Source organism: Diabrotica undecimpunctata, chromosome 4 (genome assembly GCF_040954645.1).
Source record: "Diabrotica undecimpunctata isolate CICGRU chromosome 4, icDiaUnde3, whole genome shotgun sequence".
NCBI lineage: Eukaryota > Metazoa > Arthropoda > Insecta > Coleoptera > Chrysomelidae > Diabrotica > Diabrotica undecimpunctata.
Genome location: NC_092806.1, coordinates 130,595,112 through 130,615,258, shown reverse-complemented (window position 1 = coordinate 130,615,258; position 20,147 = coordinate 130,595,112). Strand labels below are relative to the sequence as shown.

The 20,147-nt window shown below is 32.3% G+C and overlaps 1 protein-coding gene across 1 annotated transcript in view; it reads right to left on the bottom strand.

Moving 5' to 3' along the window:
* The window catches only part of tej (tejas), a 65,456-nt gene that overhangs the window by 7,243 nt on the left and 38,066 nt on the right, over window positions 1–20,147 (bottom strand). Inside the window, exons 9-10 of the mRNA XM_072530252.1 lie at window positions 18,847–18,948; window positions 587–1,590 (exon numbers count right to left, since the gene is read on the bottom strand). Of these exons, the coding sequence (XP_072386353.1) occupies window positions 587–1,590; window positions 18,847–18,948 (1,106 nt within the window). The remainder of the gene's footprint in view (window positions 1–586; window positions 1,591–18,846; window positions 18,949–20,147) is intronic.

Here is a 20,147-nt window from a genome sequence, read left to right as displayed (position 1 = left end):
AAAAGAGAAAGGCTAGACAAGAAAGGTTTGCTTGGATTACAGCAAACTGCGTAGCAGTCATTAAAATATTTGAAAATATATATGTTTTCCAGAAACAAATTTCTGTAAAAAGTCCGTTGTTAGTTCACACTACATTTTGGCCTATGTTAGATCTCTTCAGGTAGTGATAGAACTCGAAGATCGGCTCGGAGAGATAAAGGAAGGATTCTTAACCGAATTTACCGGTTCTCAGAGATGACACGCTCCATCTAATTTGGGAAATTTGGGCCTAATTTGAGAAAATTTTATGATTTACTTAAAGAAATGAAATCTAATAAGAATCAGTGGGCAGGCGACTTTATAATAATACTTTACAACTATCTAAAAATGTTGATAGGGGCAGGTGGTTCAAAATTGAAAAATCAAGACGTACCATATCAGAAATGGGACGTATGACCTACAGTATATATATATATATATATATATATATATATATATATATATATATATATATATATATATATATATATATATATATATATATATATATATATATATATATATTCAACAAATAAACGAGTTCTTTTCAAATAAAACGATCACTAACCTGCTAATATGCTCGCTATTCTTGTCAGAATTCCAAAAAGGATTGGTAGACTTCTGTTTTTCTGTGTAACTATCTCCACAGATTTTGGCAGTAATATTTTCCTCGACGTTCGTTTCACTTGCCGTGCCTTCAGGTTGTAACTGGAGCGACGTTAAATTGTCTTCAGAGTAATCAAATCTATTTTTAAATGGTGGATATTGAGAGTTATGTCGACTCATATTAACAACAGATAAATCATGATAATTATCACTATCGTAATCTGAACCTTGTGTACTAGTCATTGATGAAAGTACCCGATCTTGACGGTTTTGATAAACAGAAGGTTCACTATTTTTTTCATAGTCATAATACCTATGATTTATTTCTTGAAATTCCTCTTCCGCAACGATAGACTGATGGCTTTCAGCATATTCTGACATACCGTCTAATTCTTTCATTAAATCTTCTGCGCTTGCATCCGAATATGTACCTATAGTTGTGATATCTTTGAGAATATCTTCTGAAAGCAGTCGATTTATCGTAAGTTCATTTAAAGCTTTAATTTTTAAATCTTGTTCCTCTGTATATAATTTATTTTGATTTTCTTCTTGACCATGATAATTTAATTCTTTGACAGAATCGTTTTCTTGTGCATTATCCAGATTATTTTTTACGGAGAATTCTTCGATTTCTTTTCTTAATGCGCCAAAAAAGTCGTAACTAACTGATTTGTCTTCGAAATATGCAATATCTTTTCTCGAAAACTGGAATTTTTGAGTTCTTATTGTTTGCAATATCATATTTTCATAGTTTTCGAAACGTTCTTCATTTGAAAGTTCTTCATTAGTATAATCCATATCAAAATATTGGGGATAACAAAATTTTATAGGAACGTTCAAATCATAAAAATTGTCCATTTCGTAGGAAGGTGCCAATCCATATTCTAATTCCATGAAAGTCGGAAACAAATGCAAATTGGATACTATTTGTGTGCTTAAAGAATCTACTTTAATTGTCTGCTGCTCCTGTGAACAAAGATCAATGTGAAAAGTATGAAAACTAGCAGAATAATACATTAGAATAAATATTTTGTAAAAATGTGTTTGTTCTTTAAATTTATCATTTGAATTTAATTGAAGAAAACGTTTACAAAACCCGACAATGGATTGGTACCTTCATATTGTATACACTATCGGACAAAAGTCGAGCAAAAATTTGCTTTGTTTATTTAAATAGAAAAAAAGTTATCCGATTATTTCTGGTTAAAATGTTTCAGAAAAATACAACAAACTGATAGGTGCTAAAACGTAAAGCAACACATCATATTCAACAGTTTTTTTTTAAATTTAATGTTGGGTTATCTCATTCTGTTGCAACTTCGAGAGTAAGAGCTGGGGGGGGGGGGGGGGGAAGGGGGTTGCAAATTCAAGAGCTTGCGACTTATCATGAAACATGTTCAATTGGAGACAGATCAGGCGATCGTGGTGGCTAACAAATATGTTTAAATGCATATTTAAACACATTTGTTGGTATATAGAATTGGAAAATTGTCAAATTTTTTTGTCTTTTTGTCAAATTGTTGCCCTACTTTTGCCCGATAGTGTACGTATGTATGTATGTCATCGAGTTAGAATCTATGGAGAGGGCATCACGTGACTAAAAACGACCTCACTTCGGCCATATTGTTTTGACACTTTTGACAGATCGTATATGATTATTTACGTTTGTTGTTTTTCGAATATTTTTAGTTTTATAATACTTTTATAGAAACTGTAATAATATATTGTGATAATGCATAATAATGGTTTCTTGTTCTCAACGTAGTTGCAGTGGCAGAAGCAATGTTAATAAAAAATCTTCAGGAATAACGTTCTACAGGTTAGTATACAAATATGTAAACAAAGTAATGGCCCGTACTTCAGAGAATAAATTAATAGTATTTGACTGTATTAATTTATCTTTATGTATAATATATCGTGTTTTTTGTGTTTACCGTGGGATAAATAAATCATAGTTTATTAAAAATGTATTGCACTTTGTAGATTATGATTAAATCTTCTGAATAACTACTCATATTTTTATAGTAGTTTTAATATTATTGAGTCCGGCCATGATCCCACCGCCATATTGGTTTCACAGTTAGCCACGCCTACCTACGCCGTTTTTAATACACACGTTAATATGCTCATAGCTTCTCCATAGATTCTAACTCAATGATGTATGTATATATAAATACATATATCTATTGAGAATTTGGTTTACTTTTGAGACAAGAGATTTGTAAAAGTTTCGACGGACTCACATTCGCCACTGCCATAATATACAATGTGCTTCAAAATAAACTTTTTTACTTCAGTTTCACGTATATTCACCGTGGCGAAGAATGAGATTTTGCCGAAACGTCTACAAACCCTCTGTACCGACAGGAAACCAAATTCTCGACGGAAGAACACCCTTCTGACATGTTAACAAATTACCTTTAGAATTTCACGTCACATTCTAAAGTTTCATTAGAAAATGTTAAAGTAGTCATCCAACACCACATTATCAGTGCTTAGGATTAAAGAATAATTCAGAACTTTAAATAGATTTACCAAATGACTTCTAGCGTTTATTGGCTGATTTTGTATATATATATATATATATATATATATATATATATATATATATATATATATATATATATATATATATATATATATATATATATATATATCACAAAAATATCGAATCACAAAAATATCGAATCGTTTGGAATTTTTAAATTTTTTATGTAGTCACCATTATTTCAAAATAATTTTAGATTACTGAGGTAGTCATATAGTAGGCTGATGTAATCAATTAGTTTGCACTATTTTGAAGTTTATTCAGAGTTTAGTGTCATTCGTGCATTTTATCATAAAAAACCTTCACGTAAAGGTAATACCAGAGTAATTAGGTTATTTTTAGTTTAATTTATCAGGTTTAATTAAATATTGCTTTGATTTAACTAAGGTTAAAACAAGTATGCCACCAATTCGAAACGGCAATGAAGCTCAAGCAGCACAGATTGTAATGTACAAAGAAGGATATACACAAAAATATACCTCATGTCGTCTAAGAAGTCAATCTACAGTTTCAAATACGTTAAAAAGGTACCACGAGACAGGAAATTTTGTACGAAAGCCTGGTCCAGGATGCTCAAGGCGCGCGAAACCGCAATTGATGACCATTTTTTGGTTCTTAATTCTACACGAAATCGCTCATTGACATTGATGCACCTCAGAAATGATCTACTAAATGTTACATAAGTTAATGTGAGTTCAAAAACAGTTAGACATAGATCAAAAGAAGCAAACTTAAAGACTAGACGCTCTGACAAAGTTCCACGTCTTCTCTAAAATCTTGTCGTTTAAAAATGTGCAAGAACACATATTTAGTGGAATATTGAAAACTGGAAAAATATTCTTTTCACTGATAAGATCAGACTCCCATTATGGAAGTCAGATGGTTGAAACCACGTCTACAGAAGAGTTAGACAACGATTTGCCACCTGCAATCTCGCCCATACCGCTAGTTTTGGCGGTGGTGGCATAGTGCTTTGGAGAGGTATTTGTTCGGAGGGACACACCGTACTTGTGGAAGTGACTGGACAGACGACTAGTAACTCTTACGTTTATAGCATCCTGCAAGATCATATTTTGCCAGATATTAGATTACATTGGATATGACAGATTCAGGTAAATGCACGATAATGCTCGACCACATGCCTCTGCCATAGTGAATAATTATCTTGATGAGGTCCAAATTCGAAGATTGGATTGGCCACCATATAGCTCGGATTTAAATGCAATAGAGCACATGTGGGATTAGGAAATAAGATACGGATATATGGTGGTATATAACACAGGACGAAAGGAATGCAATTCCTTAAGCGTGTGTCCAAAATTTACTCGCAAGCATGCCGGGAAAGATGTAAGCAGTAATAAGAGCTAGGGGGAGGGTAATACTGGTTACTGATCATGCACTTGTTTCAGTTAAAAAGACTTGTCTAAGCAATTTAAATTAGCATTTAAGTTTAGAGTAAAATAACCTTATTTACCTAACATTAAGCATTATTTTGTTTGCATTTTTCTCCGGATAAAAACTTATTTTTTTGTTTTTTGGCATTATATCATACTAGTGACGTTATCCATGTGATCATAATGACGTAATGGATGATTTTTTTTTAACGAGAATAGGGGTGGTCTGTTAGCTCAATTGATAGTTTACTGAATTCTCGATCCAGTTAAATAAACATAAAGATTTATACAGGGTGGTCAAAACATATATAATTTTTTTATATATTTATACATAATAATACAAAATACATTTTACTGCTGCCAGAAAACTGAAAAAAATTATTAATCAAATAAAAATTGTTTTTCGATTAAGTTAAATGTTAAAGGACATATAGCTCGTGCTCCTGAATCGGGGTAACACAGGATGCTGAGAAGATCGCTGTTGCCAACTGGAAAATCCAAGCAATGACTTGAGAAGGTCGAGGTCCTTTCAGGGCTCAACCTGTAGCACCCTGATGATGTTGATATAGTGTGTATGCGTGTGTTAGAATTTATATCAATAAAATCTAAAGGTAATCTGGTAACATGTAAATTATTATATAATAAATACAAAAATATATCACTGCTCTAAAAATAACGTTTATTTACATTATAGAAATATGTACAATAAATTACAACTCAAAGCAAAATCAATATGTTCTAATAAACAAAAAGCAACAATAAATCTTAAACTATTATACAAATATCTTTCGTTAGATGTACAATAAAGTCATGTAATCGATAAAAATAACATAATAAAATTAAATATGCTGAATTCTATTGTGGATCTTAATTTTAATTACTTATTACATTTAAGTAATTAAAATTACTTATTTTAAGTCATTTAAGTTATTATTATTTACAGACTTATTTTAAAATGGACGAGATTGCTAAAAATTTTATAAGTTCTTATTTCCATGCTTTACAGACCAAAGATTCGCATGTTTAAATATTCACTGTAAAATGATGGTGGGAGCGATAGCAAAAACTCAAAACTCTCCATTTGTCCGAATGTGGCGTAACTGTGATCACATTACAAAGTTTGACATTCAAATGACTTTTTCAATAATCATTTTATCTTGAAATTATTATGTTTAACAATAGTCTCATGTATTGGTTTTGTAATTTTATATTTAAATTGTTCGTAAAAGGAGTTCACTAATAAATTTGCTAAAAACTAATATATGAAATCAATATTTGAAAATTTCATTTTGACAGTTTGCAATATCAAATAACAAGACTGTTGTACAAATTAAGATTACCTACCAAACTTCAAACCATACGAAGACACAAAAATATAGATTCGGCTGAAAGGAATAGAGGAAACAAGCTGAAGGTGGATATTTACAAGGTTTTGCGGTATTTAGAGAATGTATCTCAAATGTATGACTGAACATAAGCCCCTAGAAGTCAAAGATCATGAAATGTACCAAAAGGAGGAATAGAGATTAGGTCCTCTAAAGCTGAGTAGTACAAGTCTAAATTTGAGGAGCAAAGTAAAGTAACTTCAAGTAATATTACAGTAGTGGGTAGTAAATTACTGAGTAAAGAACTCGCAGCTTACATGGAACCAGCCGATAGAACGAGTAAAACAAAAGAGCGATAACTACCGTAATGGTAGCCAGACGCACTCATGCAAAAATGTGGGGTTAAAAACCACTTGGATTTATAAAATGGTGAAGATCAGTCCTTTAATTTTGGGACAGAAAAAAACAAAAACATTTAGATTCCAGCGTCAACGGTGAATAAATATTCGCTGGTTCGTTCTACACTTTTTTGCATGCGAGTAAACCAATTGTCAAAACGTTTTTTCAGAAGATGAAATAAGCAAAAATTCGTTTTTAAATACTTCAACGGCTTCGTGTCGGGCTGAAGGGTTGAACACGCAATTCATTCTTTTAAAAACGTACATATATTATTAGAACTAAAGTTAGAACTGTAAAGAGAATGTGACATCGATTTTACGTTTCAGTGGTCAAAAATTTCAGTGGTTTCCAGTTCGTTATCCTTTATGGGAGCTTTTATCGTCCTGGTGTCGAATGATTTTTATTTCTATTTCGCATTTCTGAGAAAAAAAAATTGTTGTATATCACTTCGCATTTAGAGTTCCTCTATCTTCTCATGAAATAGGAGCCACATGTTCAGTTTTCGGTACAAAACGGCCTCTCATTTTCTTCAAAACTCGAAAACTCTGTGACGGGCCTGATTTTTGTTGGTTTTGCTTCCTGGAATACTCAAAACGTTGACTGTGGTTTAGTTTTCGGGTTATGCATAAATCCAACTTTCATGCCACTAAAATGTATTCAAATTTGATGTCCTCGACTTTAACTATTTCTTTGCAACACGTGACAAGCTTGTTTTTGATCTTCAGTTAATTTGTGTGAAATCCAACTCGAATTTATTGTTTCTACATCTAAGTGACCATGTACAATTTGAAATTACAGAAATCCTGCTATCGTCCATTTTTGGACATAGGCCTCTGCCAATTCATTCCATCGATTTCTAGTCTACAACATACTTCCAATTTGTTCCAGCTATTTTTTTAATCTGTGGTCTTTCCTTGGTCATCTCCTTTTTAAGGTCTCCAATATTGTCTTGTGGCGTTCCAATGTTGCTTTTTTGTCTAGTAGCGTCTAGCAAATGTCTCCATTTGAGTTTGGCAATTTTTGTTGAGATATCCTCGAGTGTTTTTGATCTTACCCGGTCGTTCCTCTTTCTATCTGACAGTCGTATACCTAACACTGCCCTTTCCATTGTGGCTAGTTTGCTCATATTTGCCTTAGTTAGAGTTCGGGTTTGATATCCGTACGTCATGATTGGAGGGATGCACTGGATGAACAATTTGCTCCTCAAGTATTGAGGTATTTTACGGTTCTTAAGTATCCAACTCAGTTTTCCAAATTTACGCTCACGCCAGTCTTGCTCTTCTAGTGATTTCCGCACTTTGTTTCTCTTTTTCAAATTTCATAGTTTGGCCTAGGTGGATATATTCTTGGTCTTGTTCTATCTCATTGCCATTTATAGTTATATATTGGGGGTCGTCTGTGTTTGTCATTATTTTTGCTATTGTCATATTCATTTTTAGGCTTACGTATTGGGAACTCATTCACCATAATTTGTAATTCCTCTAATGTGCTCATAATGAAGGTATCAGCGAATCTGAGGTGGTTTAACTTGTTGCAATTAATGCTGATGCCATATGTTGACTAATTTATAGTTTTGAAGACACCTTCTAGGACTATATTAAACAGCTTTAGCGATATTACGTCGCCTTGTCGAACTCCTCTCTTAATGGTGATGGGATTTGTATTTTCGTCTAATTGTAATATCACAGTAGCGTTGTCATATATGTATATTATGTATTAGTTGCCTATATCTCGAATATTTCTATAATTATTGACATCTTGTTCGATTGTCCACATCTTGATACTGCCAAATGCTTTTTCATAGTCTACGAAGACAAGAAATACGGATATTCATTTCCCTTCTCTATCAAAGTTCTCATTGTCCGCAGATGGTCTGATGTACTATATTCTTTGCGGAAACCAGCCCGTTCTACCGGTTGGTAATTATCCATTTTGTAAGTCAACTGATTATTAATAATTCCCATAAACAGTTTGTACACTTGACTGAGCAACGATATAGATCTATAACTATTTAGGTCACATTTGTCCCCTTTTTGTGTAGGAGTATTACTAAACTCTGATTTCAGTCTTTAGTACAATTTTGCCATTATGGAAACTTCTATTAAATAGCTCTGTTAATATTGAGATTGTTATTATCTTGCTTGTTTTCAAAAGCTCGCCAATTATATCGACGTATCCTGCAGCTTCATTATTTTTTAGATCTTTTAAAGCTCTTTCCATTTCGAATCCCTAAATGTATTCGAAATTTACAAAAAGGAAACAGTAGATTCTACACTTTAAATATTACGATTACGACATCCTGAGATGTAGAGCCCTACGTTGCCATGTTACCAATTCCAACAGTAACTTAGACATCTTAATTTTTAATAGTACATAATGTAACATTCTTCTTCTTCTGGTTCCTATCCGTTTCGGATGTTGGAAATCATATTGGCAATCATGACCTTGCTCGCTGCGGCTCGAAACAGCTCCGTTGAGATTTTCTTAAACCATGTTCTTAAATTCCGCAGCCATGATATTCTCCTTCTACCGGGTCCTCGCTTACCTTTGACTTTACTTTGCAATATAGACTGCAGCAGGGAGTAACGGTGCTGATTTCTCATAACGTGTCCCAGATATTGCAATTTTATGCGTTTGATCGTAAACACAATCTCTGGTCCCTTCATTTTTTCTAGAACTTCTTTGTTCGTGATCCTTGCTGTCCATGATATTCTCAGCATTCTTCTATAAAGCCACATCTCAAATGCTTCAAGTTTTTTAATAGTGGTGTCTGTAAGCGTCCATGCCTCCGCCCCGTACAACAACACAGAGAAAACATAGCATCTCAAATGTCTCATTTTTGTATCTAGGGATATGTTGTGACTTTTGAAGATGGCGCTCATTTTGTTAAAGACCGTTCTTGCCTTTCCTATGCGGCACTTTATTTCCTGTACATTGCTCCACTGTTCGTTTATAATAATAGTTCCCAGGTAGCAATACTGTTTTACTCGCTCTATCTGCGTCCCATTAATGTATAGATGAGCCCCATTTATATTCTCCTTGCTGATAATCATTTGTTTGGTTTTGTGGGTTTTAATGTTTAGTCCGTACTGTTGACTGTACTCGTTTATTCTCTCCATTAGCCTCTGAAGTCCCTCTAAACTATCTGCTATCACCATGGTGTCGTCGCCATATCTAACATTGTTTACTCTTTCACCATTTAGAAGGATGCCTTCGTCTATTCCGTAAAGAGCCTCGTTAAAAATTTTCTCTGAGTACATATTAAATATCAACGGCGATAGGATACATCCCTGTCTAACTCCACGTAGTATTTTTATGTGATCTGTTTCTTCTCCGTTAATTTTCATGTATGCGGTCTGATTCCAGTATAGTTCTGAAATTATTCTGAGGTCTTTGTCATCCAGGCCTGCTTCTTTTAAAATGTTTATCATCTTTTGATGCTGAACTCTGTCAAATGCCTTTTCATAGTCGATCAAGCACGCGTATACGTCGCAGTTAACGTCCCTGCATCTTTGAATCAGTACCTGTACTCCGAAAAGTGCCTCTCTGGCACCCACTGCGTTAATGAAGCCGATCCGTCTGTCCGATATTTGTTCCTCGCACTTCTTATATATTCTTCCATGGATGACTCTAAGAAACAGTTTCAACATGTGGCTCATTAGGCTGATTGTTCGATATTCTTCGCACTTTTTAGCCCCCTGTTTTTTAGGTATCGCTATGAATTCTGATTCTAGCCATTTATCAGGGATGATTCCTGTATTGTATATTTTATTGAAGACAGCTGTGATCCAATTTATTCCTTCTTCCTCCAAGAGTTTTAAAAATTCAGCTTCGATATTATCAGGCCCTGCAGCTTTCCTGCTTTTCATCCGTTTTATTGCTTCTTCTACCTCGGATTTAAGTATGTCCGGGCCCGTCATCCTCTCTGAAAATGGATGCCTATAATCCGTTCTTTGATCTTGAAAAAGTGTCTCCAAATGTAACATATTTGTAAATTTATATCATTTAAAGGGTTTTTACCCATATATTTTAGTGGCTCAAAGAATGCGCACCTTGTTACACTGATGATGGAATTTACATTCCGAAAACGTTCTGTATTTGTGTTATAGCCCGTTTGGGTGTTTTATTTATACCTTTTACTAAAAATTTTGAAATAAAATTTTTTTTGTATGTTTTTACTTTGAAAGTATATTTTCGCGTTGGTTTTTTAAAGATCTTTTCTCTCTTCTTTCGTAAATATTTATTATCGTCCTAAGTATGCGATGATCACTACCAGATGTTACGTTGTTTAGTGTTGTGACAAATATTTCTTTGGTTATCTAATACTTTATCTTGATACTTTAATAATATGGAAACTTCCAATTAGTTTTCCTTTCGCTCTGACTTATTATTGTACAAATTGGCACTGTAATGTACAACTGATCGTGGGATCAGATGGTGAGGCACTTTCATTTAGAAGAGGATCTGTCACACCTTCCTCCAGTTCATTAGATAAAAAGCTTTAGTAAGATCGATATGGTATATATATATATATATATATATATATATATATATATATATATATATAAAAGAAATTTAATCTTTGCAGATTAGTTAAATAGTAAACTCTTAAATATTGGGGAAATCTGCAAGAAAGACTCTAATGTGTATCAATTGTTTCGCCGAACGTTTTCGCCAAAGAGAATTAATTTGGCTTCTTCAGGGCTGAAAGAGAACAAATTATAATTAGCTACCATATATTATCTATTAAAACATTATTGATCTTACCGTAACTTAGAATTGTAGAGTTAGAATATTAAAAAACTTAGCTAGTAACATAGTGGTGTTTTTTGTTACTATGTGCAAAAAAAGTTTTTTGTAAGGTTTGAAATGTATGGTAGCTTTGAACTTGACACGTAAAGGCTTACCAAGGTTTTTCGATTAACCTTGGGTAAGCCTTTACGTGTCAAGTTCAAAGCTACCATACATTTCAAACCTTACAAAAAACTTTTTTGCACATAGTAACAAAAAACACCACTATGTTACTAGCTAAGTTTTTTAATATTCTAACTCTACAATTCTAAGTTACGGTAAGATCAATAATGTTTTAATAGATAATATATGGTAGCTAATTATAATTTATTCTCTTTCAGCCCTGAAGAAGCCAAATTAATTCTCTTTGGCGAAAACGTTCGGCGAAACAATTGATACACATTAGAGTCTTTCTTGCAGATTTCCCCAATATTTAAGAGTTTACTATATATATATATATATATATATATATATATATATATATATATATATATATATATATATATATATACGTGGTTTTTAATCATTTCCAGCCTTTTGATAAATATTTGCCTTTCATCTTACCTATTTAACACGTGTAAAAATCGGTACCTCAAAAACTTCCGCTTAAAGAAGTGATTTTCAACTCACAGCAAATAAAAAGAATAGAAGATAGTAAAGCCTGCAGATGGTACCGTTCGCGTCATAAAAAACTGGTACAACTCTTATTATCGAAAATCGTGTTTTTCAAGTTGTGTAAGTTGATCTTGTCACATATGTCATTCTAATTTCTAGGGAAACTTTGTCAGTTCAACGAAAATATTGTATCAAATCAGCTAAAAGGAGGGCTTTGCGACAGACACATTATAAAATTACAGTAGATGCATTCCAATGTTCCCTGTGCCAATAGCCTACGTTTAAAGATCCTTTAAACATTTTGGGCATTAACTCAACCCCCTCTCTGGTTATTAACTTTATTAGATAGGGTTTTTTGTTGTTATTGATAATAATAATACCTATATAAAAGCTTTAAACATTTTTGAACGTTATTTTTTTATTTAGATTTAGTGCAATTTCGTTATCTGTGATGGCAACAACGAATTGATTCACGAACCATTGTATCAAGTCTGAACACAGGTTTACGTTGGGAAAAAAAAGTGTACCAGTTTTATATGACGGGAACTGTACAAATATAGGCCACAATAGTTCGGGAGGCAAATATTTAATATAAGTGGTTTAATATATTCGAAATCTATACCAATACAAAAGTTTTAACAGTACAATAATAAAATGTAGACTTTTAACTAATAAAAAGTAAATTTACAAAATTATATTTATAAAATTATATTTACAAAATTATATTTACACAATGAGTGATACCGAAATAAACCGAAATAAAATAAATAAATAAATGGTAATCAAATGATAGGAAACGGAACCGAATTTTAAAATAGTACGCTAATTATCGCAAACAAAAATCAAAGTCGAAGGACTAAAAACGGAATCCACAGAATACTTCTATAGAAAAAGAATATCAGAGAAGATCGCTAGGAATGAAATATGTATTAGAAATAAAATATTAGAAATAATGAACGCAGCAACAGAATCACTTGGAGAGATTGTGACAACATAGCAAAAAAGAAAACTCCAAAAGGAATACTTTGGTTAGACAAATGAAAAGAGAACACTGGCAGAGCTTCTCAAAACAGATGGAACACGACTTCTACGGAACGCGAACAGAAATATGGGGAATGATCAGAGAGAAAAAAAAAAAAAAAAGAAATGAACGATCTAATAAAAACGAAACACATTCAGAAGAAAACATGGGCAGACTATTTTCGATCCCTATTTGCTAAAGGCGCACCAACACAGAAGTCGACGGCAAACGAAGAATTAAATATTGAGGATGAAGAGGTAAAAAAAGCATTAAGGAAATTAAAAAATAGAAAATCACCAGGATAGGACAGAAAACAAATGAACTCCTAAAGTACGGAGGGTATGACCAAACAACTAATCAAGAATGGAGATCAAACAACCTAATACCTCTCTTCAAAAAGGGAGACAAATCGGAACAGCAAAATTACAGAGGAATTAATGGATTAAACACAACACTAACAACCAAAGTGATAACAAATAAACTGAATGAAATTATAACACTAGCAGAAGAACAAAAAGGTTTTAGATCAGGAAGATCATGCACCGACGCTATATTTATAATGAGGCAAGTGCAAGAGAAATCATTAGAATATAACAAACATGTTTCGTGGACCTTAAGAAGGCATTTGATCTGCAAATTAAAGGAAGTTATCCATTTATTTTTTGCAAGAGAGATATCTCTAGGAATAATGAAAACGATCGAAAATATCTACCAAAACAACACAATAAAAGTAGAAGCACTAACTTGCCATATCTGACAATGGAATAAGACAGAGAAATTCCCTGAGTACTCTATTGTTCAACTACTCTATTGTTCAACCTTATGGATGAAATAAAAAAAGTAAGAACTAAAAAAGGATACCAAATGGGAGAAAAACAACATACAATAATCTGCTATGCAGATGACGCAATACTATTCTCTCAAAGTTAAGACGATTTACAACATATTCTGCACCAAAATTAATCTAAGTTTTATTTTTTAATCACATAAAACGTAAAAAAAATGAAAAAATTTATTTAGATGGTATAGATCTCAAAAATATGATTGATCCCGCAACGCCCTTAAAAACCTTGAAAAAAAAAGTTTTCTAGGGGTTTAAAGGTATTTTGCTTCATTTTTGAATGACTGAAAAGAATCAATTACATCAAATTATAATATATAACCTATAAAAAAACCTTGATTTGATCTATTTTGAAGTCTATAAAATGAATAAAATCCCCAAAAAAAAACCCTAAAAAACCACTTTTTGGGTGTTTAAAAGTGAGGCACATGACGAAAAAATCTGGAAAAATCAAATATATTTTTTTAATAAACATATAAAATAGAAAAAAAATAGGTCCGGGGCCATCTCCAAATAAAGTTAAAACGCTTTTTTCGAAAAAAAAAAAAACAAAAAAAATTAATTTTTATGTTATGTACACTCAACATACGGGTCTATACGGGACAAAAATACGTTTTTGAGAGTAGGGGGTGGCGGCTTAAAATTGCGCCACCCAATTAATCACATAGAACGTAAAAAAATTAAAAAAAAAAAGAATTCTGGTAGTGAGGGCATCTTATCGGTGGTACCTGTTCTTTATCTATTTCACAAATTGTAAATTAAATATCAAAATCGTTAATAACCATAATAACCATTAAATCTATATTTTAATAAGATATTATGTGGTGAACATACATCAAATTTGTATGTAGGTGTAAATGATTCTCGAATATCAATATTTGATACTGAATGACACGATGTCCTCATAATGAATTTTATAAGTTAAACGTCTACATTTTAATGGAGTTATGAGTTTTTTTAAAATTTTCACAAATAATCAAACACTTGTTAAAAATCGATAACTACCACATGTTAGGTCTTAAAAGCAAAGGAGAATCAGGAACGACGAGATGCTCAAGCTATAGAACTTATGAAATGGACGAACATGAACACAAACACTCCCTACTTAGTACAGCATCGTATAAAGAACAATTTATTTGTCGCTATTAAAGCAACCTTCAGTAAAACATGCCTTAAGAAAGACTGAAGTTTTGCCAGGCGAACTATTATAAACTTACGTTTGTTTTAGCTATATTTCACAATTTACTGTACAATCTAGGAATAAACTGCCATAATGTAATAATAACCATAATACTATGACTAACAAGATAAGATATTACGCATACTGAAGAGAGGGGAGACTGAAGTCGTGACGTAATTGGAGAGTTACGATTTCGTAATGTCCATTTAGTTTGAATGGTTCGCGATTGTTAGCTAGGTATATTTTATATTTTATCTGAGTAAAAGTGTGATTTGCCTTACTAAAAAGTATAAAAATGAGGTGTGCTGTTTTCAATTGTGATAACGATAATCAAAATAAAGGTTTTGCTGGTGAAATTAGATTTTTTCGGATTCCTAAAGATAATGTTTTATGTAAGAAATGGGTTCATTTTTGTCGCCGGTCTAACAAATTCAATGTGCTCACTGCAAGAATGTCTTCTGCATATTTTATAAAAGTGTAGAAAACTTTTGAAAAAGTATTCAGTACCTTCCCTTTTAGTAAACAGATTACAGGAACCCTGTAAAAAATTACGTAATGCTAGATTAGTGGAGAGAAATGTTAAAAATCAGTGTTGGCAGATGTTAGAGAAGGAAACAACGTAAGTATAACCATAACTTGTTTTCATAATGTTGTATTTTGTGTTTCTTAATTTTTTCTTAATGTTTTTAGGGGAACTGTAGAATGTGAAATGTCAGGAAATAATTCCCAACTAGTAATTTGTAATCCTAATGCTATTATTGATAATGATGATGGGTAGGTGTTTGGGATACTTTTCTTAGCTTCCATTTACTGTTTATAACTTTTATTACTATTTTTAGAGGAACAGTAGAAGATGAAAAGTCTGGAAATAATTCCCAATTAGTAATTTCTAATACGAATGGTGGTATTAATAATGGTGCTGGGTAGGTATTTGGGATGTTTTTATTAGCTTCTAGATCATGAAATGAAATATGTAGGTGCTTCTATACATAGTATGTGGTCTACCGTCGCGTTTCTGCTATAGCTTGCTGCCTATCGAGGTATGCGGTGTATAACCTGTGTTACAGTGCCGGTAATAAAATCATAACAAACTGAATAAAACGCATAAATTAGAAGAATTATTATTTTAATTTTACAAATTAACACTTTTTCATATCAATTTACTATTTTAGTAGGGAATAAACAACAAAATTCGCTTATTCTGCAAGATATGCTCAGGTAGACCGTATCCTCGGGGTAGACCGCATACTATTACTAGCACCAATATGTATCATACATAATTCTTTTGTTTTTTAGAATTTTCAGAAATGTTAATGAGGAATTGGAAAGCCTCAAAATAAACTTCATCAAGTTGAACAAAAGAACAGGTTACTTGAACAGCAAAATGAAGCAATAAAAAATATTTTTAGTAACAAGCAAATTACTAAACTACGAGCCAAAAAAAAAGAATTACTTGGTCTGTAGAAGAGTTATCAAAGGGTATCGTAATTCTTTCAGCTGGACCAAGAGCGTACAGACCGTTATTGGAGAAAGGATATCCCTTTCCGGCAGTTTCAACGTTAAAAAACTGGGTTAAAAAAATTGACTCGAATCCAGGAATTTAAAAAAATGTTTTTAACGTTATAAAAAAAATTAGTTTCAATTCTTTCGTTTGACGAAATGAAATTGAGAAAAGGTCATTCCTATGATAGACGTAATGATGAAAACATTGAGAGCCTTTAATTATGTACAAGTAGCAATGATACGTGGTGTATCTGGAAAGTGGAAACAACCAATTTTTAATAATTATGATTGCCGCATGACCAAAGAAATTCTTTTTCAGATTATTGAATTCGCTGAATCATCCGGATTTTCAATTGTTGGTATAGTTAGTGATCTGGGACCAGGAAATAAGCGCTTGCCTACATAGAAGTTTTAAAACAAACAAAGAATTCTTAACATTCTTTATCGATAACACATAAAATGACGAAAAGTTTGGTGAATGTTCAAGGAATTCAACGACAAAAGGTGAAATATGCAGCAAAACTATTTTCGCACACCATTTCTAAAGCCATTTTAAGATGTGGAAGTCTTGGTTATATCGACAACATAAATTATATAGAATGTTCACAGTTTTTTAAATTGGTAAGTACTTCATTATTTTGTATTAAAATTTTAACATTTTAATAATGCCATTATTTCAGGTTAATGATTGGTTTGATTTGTTTAATCAGAAGGTACCAGCACAAGACAGTAGGCCCAGAATGCAGGCTTTTGGGTTAGCATTAGATGAACACATTGCCATTTTAGATAGAATGAATGACGTGTAGAGTTGGAAAAAGGAAATCACTTATGCCGTTCCAAAATGGTTAGCGAATATATTAAAACTGCCTAGTTTGAATAAAATTATTATCATGTCAAATAATGCATTGAAAATGCTTTTTACAGACATACAACAACGATTTGGATTTAAATATATTTTGACATACAACAACGATTTGGATTTAAATATATTTTGACGTATAGGTTGAATAAGACATTTTGGAAAACTTTTTTGGAGTAATAACGTGCCAAAGGTGAACTTTATGATGTTCTTGATGTGTTAGAATTTAAATATCTTTTCAAAAAACTATGTTATAGGCAGAAATAAAGGCAATTTGTCAACGGCTGGAAACACCGAAGAAGATGCAACTCCTGAGTTGCCAACAGTTGATATCAACCTAAGCGATTCGTGTTTTAAAAAATTGAAAAAAAAAACAGTCCAAAATCATGATTTAAACGACAAACTAAGTCAGGAATTGGAAAAATTTAATTATGATGGCTTGGAAAAGTTGGTGGATATATATGCCATAAATTAAAAATTAAAAATGTAGAATGGTCAGAAGATGGTTTTACATGGGTAGACCAACTATCAGAAGGGGGATTATCGAAGCCATCAGGCGAGATGATGACAAAATTAAATGAATTAGAAAATATATTTTTGGCAGTAAATGAAAATTCGTTGAAAATATCTAAATTTCATATAAAAAAAAAATATACGAACTTGCTGAAAATGTCAATCTACATGCAAAGTGTGCATGAAATATTGAGTTGAAAGAGGGTGCCAGGACACGCAAACGAAAATTAAATAAAATAATTCAATGATTACAAAAACACCAGTGGCCGGTATTTTCTATTCGGATTACAGTAATTTTGTTGGGCAGTTAATTTTAATCTGTTTCTCTGTAGTTTCATCCCCGATTAGACGTGATCAAGAATTAATTCTTCATTCATTTTAACCATTTGAAAATATGGTCATATTGAGTTGTGAGATGATCAAAACATTCTAATTCTTAAATGGGAAATGGTGCTAAGACATTTTCTAAATTGGTTCCAAATATTGTATTTGTAAAGTAGGCCGCTTAAATATTTTAATACGCCTTTGTATATTCTACTTTTTAACCGAAAACCTTAACGAGGCCTTATTTCCTCCAATATTTTTATGTCCATTGTCATAAAGGTATTGCCTCCTGGGTCGGCCATGGAAAGAGAAATATATTTTTTTCAGAAACTTCGACCTTTTCCACAATGCCTGTATTGAAATTACCTTTATATATTATTTTATAGTGATTAATTATCTGTAATATAACAAACACTAAAATGTTTTCAAATAGCTACATAGAAGTTTAATTTGTATATTGCACATTTTTGAAAATGTTTATTTTTTTTATGTATCAATAAAAATAATCTTTAATAAATAGTTTGGGGATATCCTTATGTGTACGATTATTGTAATTATTAAACCTCTTAAAACTTCTTTTCGTCTAGTTTCTTCTTATAGTCTTTTTAATATCATATTGAACTTGTCTTTTATAAACAAATAACAGAAAAAAGTCGTTTAATAGTATTTTGCTAATTGAATAATTTGCTCACAGAATGGATACAAATCTCATTTAACTTTAACAAGAATTCAAATTCTACTCTCCAATGACGCCATGCGCGACCACGACCGAATTGCGCTACGGGAAGATCATATCTTGTCATTTATAGTATCATGATAATAACTGTATAATTAATCTTTTTCTGCTTTAACTTCTTTAGCCAGTTTTAATAACTCACTTCTGAAGCTTACTCTCTTCTCTGTACTTACTTGATCAACGTATACAGCATGACCACGTTTCACTAAACGATCATTTATGTAGAAAACAGGCGAGCTCGTTACATCAGCTAAAAAAACTTCCAATATTTGATCCTAAAATATAAAATGGGTCAATAAAAGTACATATTTTCATCAGAACATAATGGCGGTTTTACACTAAACGGACAAAACAAAAACAAAACAAAAACTCGTGTGGAATAAAACAAAACTGAAACTTTCCGCAAACTTTTTGAAGGCTGACGTGTTTTGTAACAGTTGGAGTTTTGTTTTTCGGGTCTCGCTCAGAAGCAGTAACATCAAAGGGTTTCGGCGTGTTTTGTGAAACTCGAGTCTCTTTAGTGGAAATGGTCACGTTGTTTTTATTATTGTTCCCTTACTATTCTGAATACGAATTTTGAACCAAATTAGTTGTTGCTCGGAGAATTTCTCCAAATCACTCGCACGTTTTAGTGAAACTTAATAGATCATGTCTGAAGGTGGCAAAGTTTCCAAAAAGCAGCGGACTACTTGTAGCATTGCCCTTAAATTAATAAGTAATTTATAACATAGTTTAAAACTAGATGTTTACTTTCGTTGTAACTGAAAGTAGGTCAGTATAACGCATATTGTAATGCATTCATAATAGTTTTAAACATATGTTCCCGCGTTGTAATGTTATGTAAACTGACCTTGTTGAATTATATAAAAACGCATACTTTTTTCCAAACAGGAGGGATATATTAAGATCTTTAAACCCTACCCAGGGTCCTGGAGTCTCCCAAGCAAAAATGCTATTAGGCTCGGCACAGTGTATGTTTCGTTCAGTTGCTCCCGATACTCTACGCTCCATAGACGTGTTGGGGTACAATAGTACATCTGGGTAGGAAAAGTGTAACAAATCTTCATTATTATTTAGACGTTTGAATAAGTGTTTTTTGTAAGTTATATTATTTCATAATCCTAGTTATATGTTCATAAAAAATTTCTGTTTTAGATACATAATTAGACGTATTTTGTATTGTTATAGAATAAAATTATGGATGCTCCAGAGCCCAGTACTAGTAGGTGCTAAGAACAGAAGTGGCAACGAAAGTATTTGAAACAACATGAGTTGGAAGAAATAATAAAGAAATCTGTTGAAGAAAGTGACCAAGAGCCAAAAGATAATTCAGAAAGTGGACAAGATGAAGTAATAAAACCTTTCGATATAGATGAAAACACAGATATTCAGAACGAACATAGTAAAGAAATGGAAGGCACCGATAAAGCGGAAAATGATGGTCAAAATCAAATTCGAGTGAGAAATTCTGGCA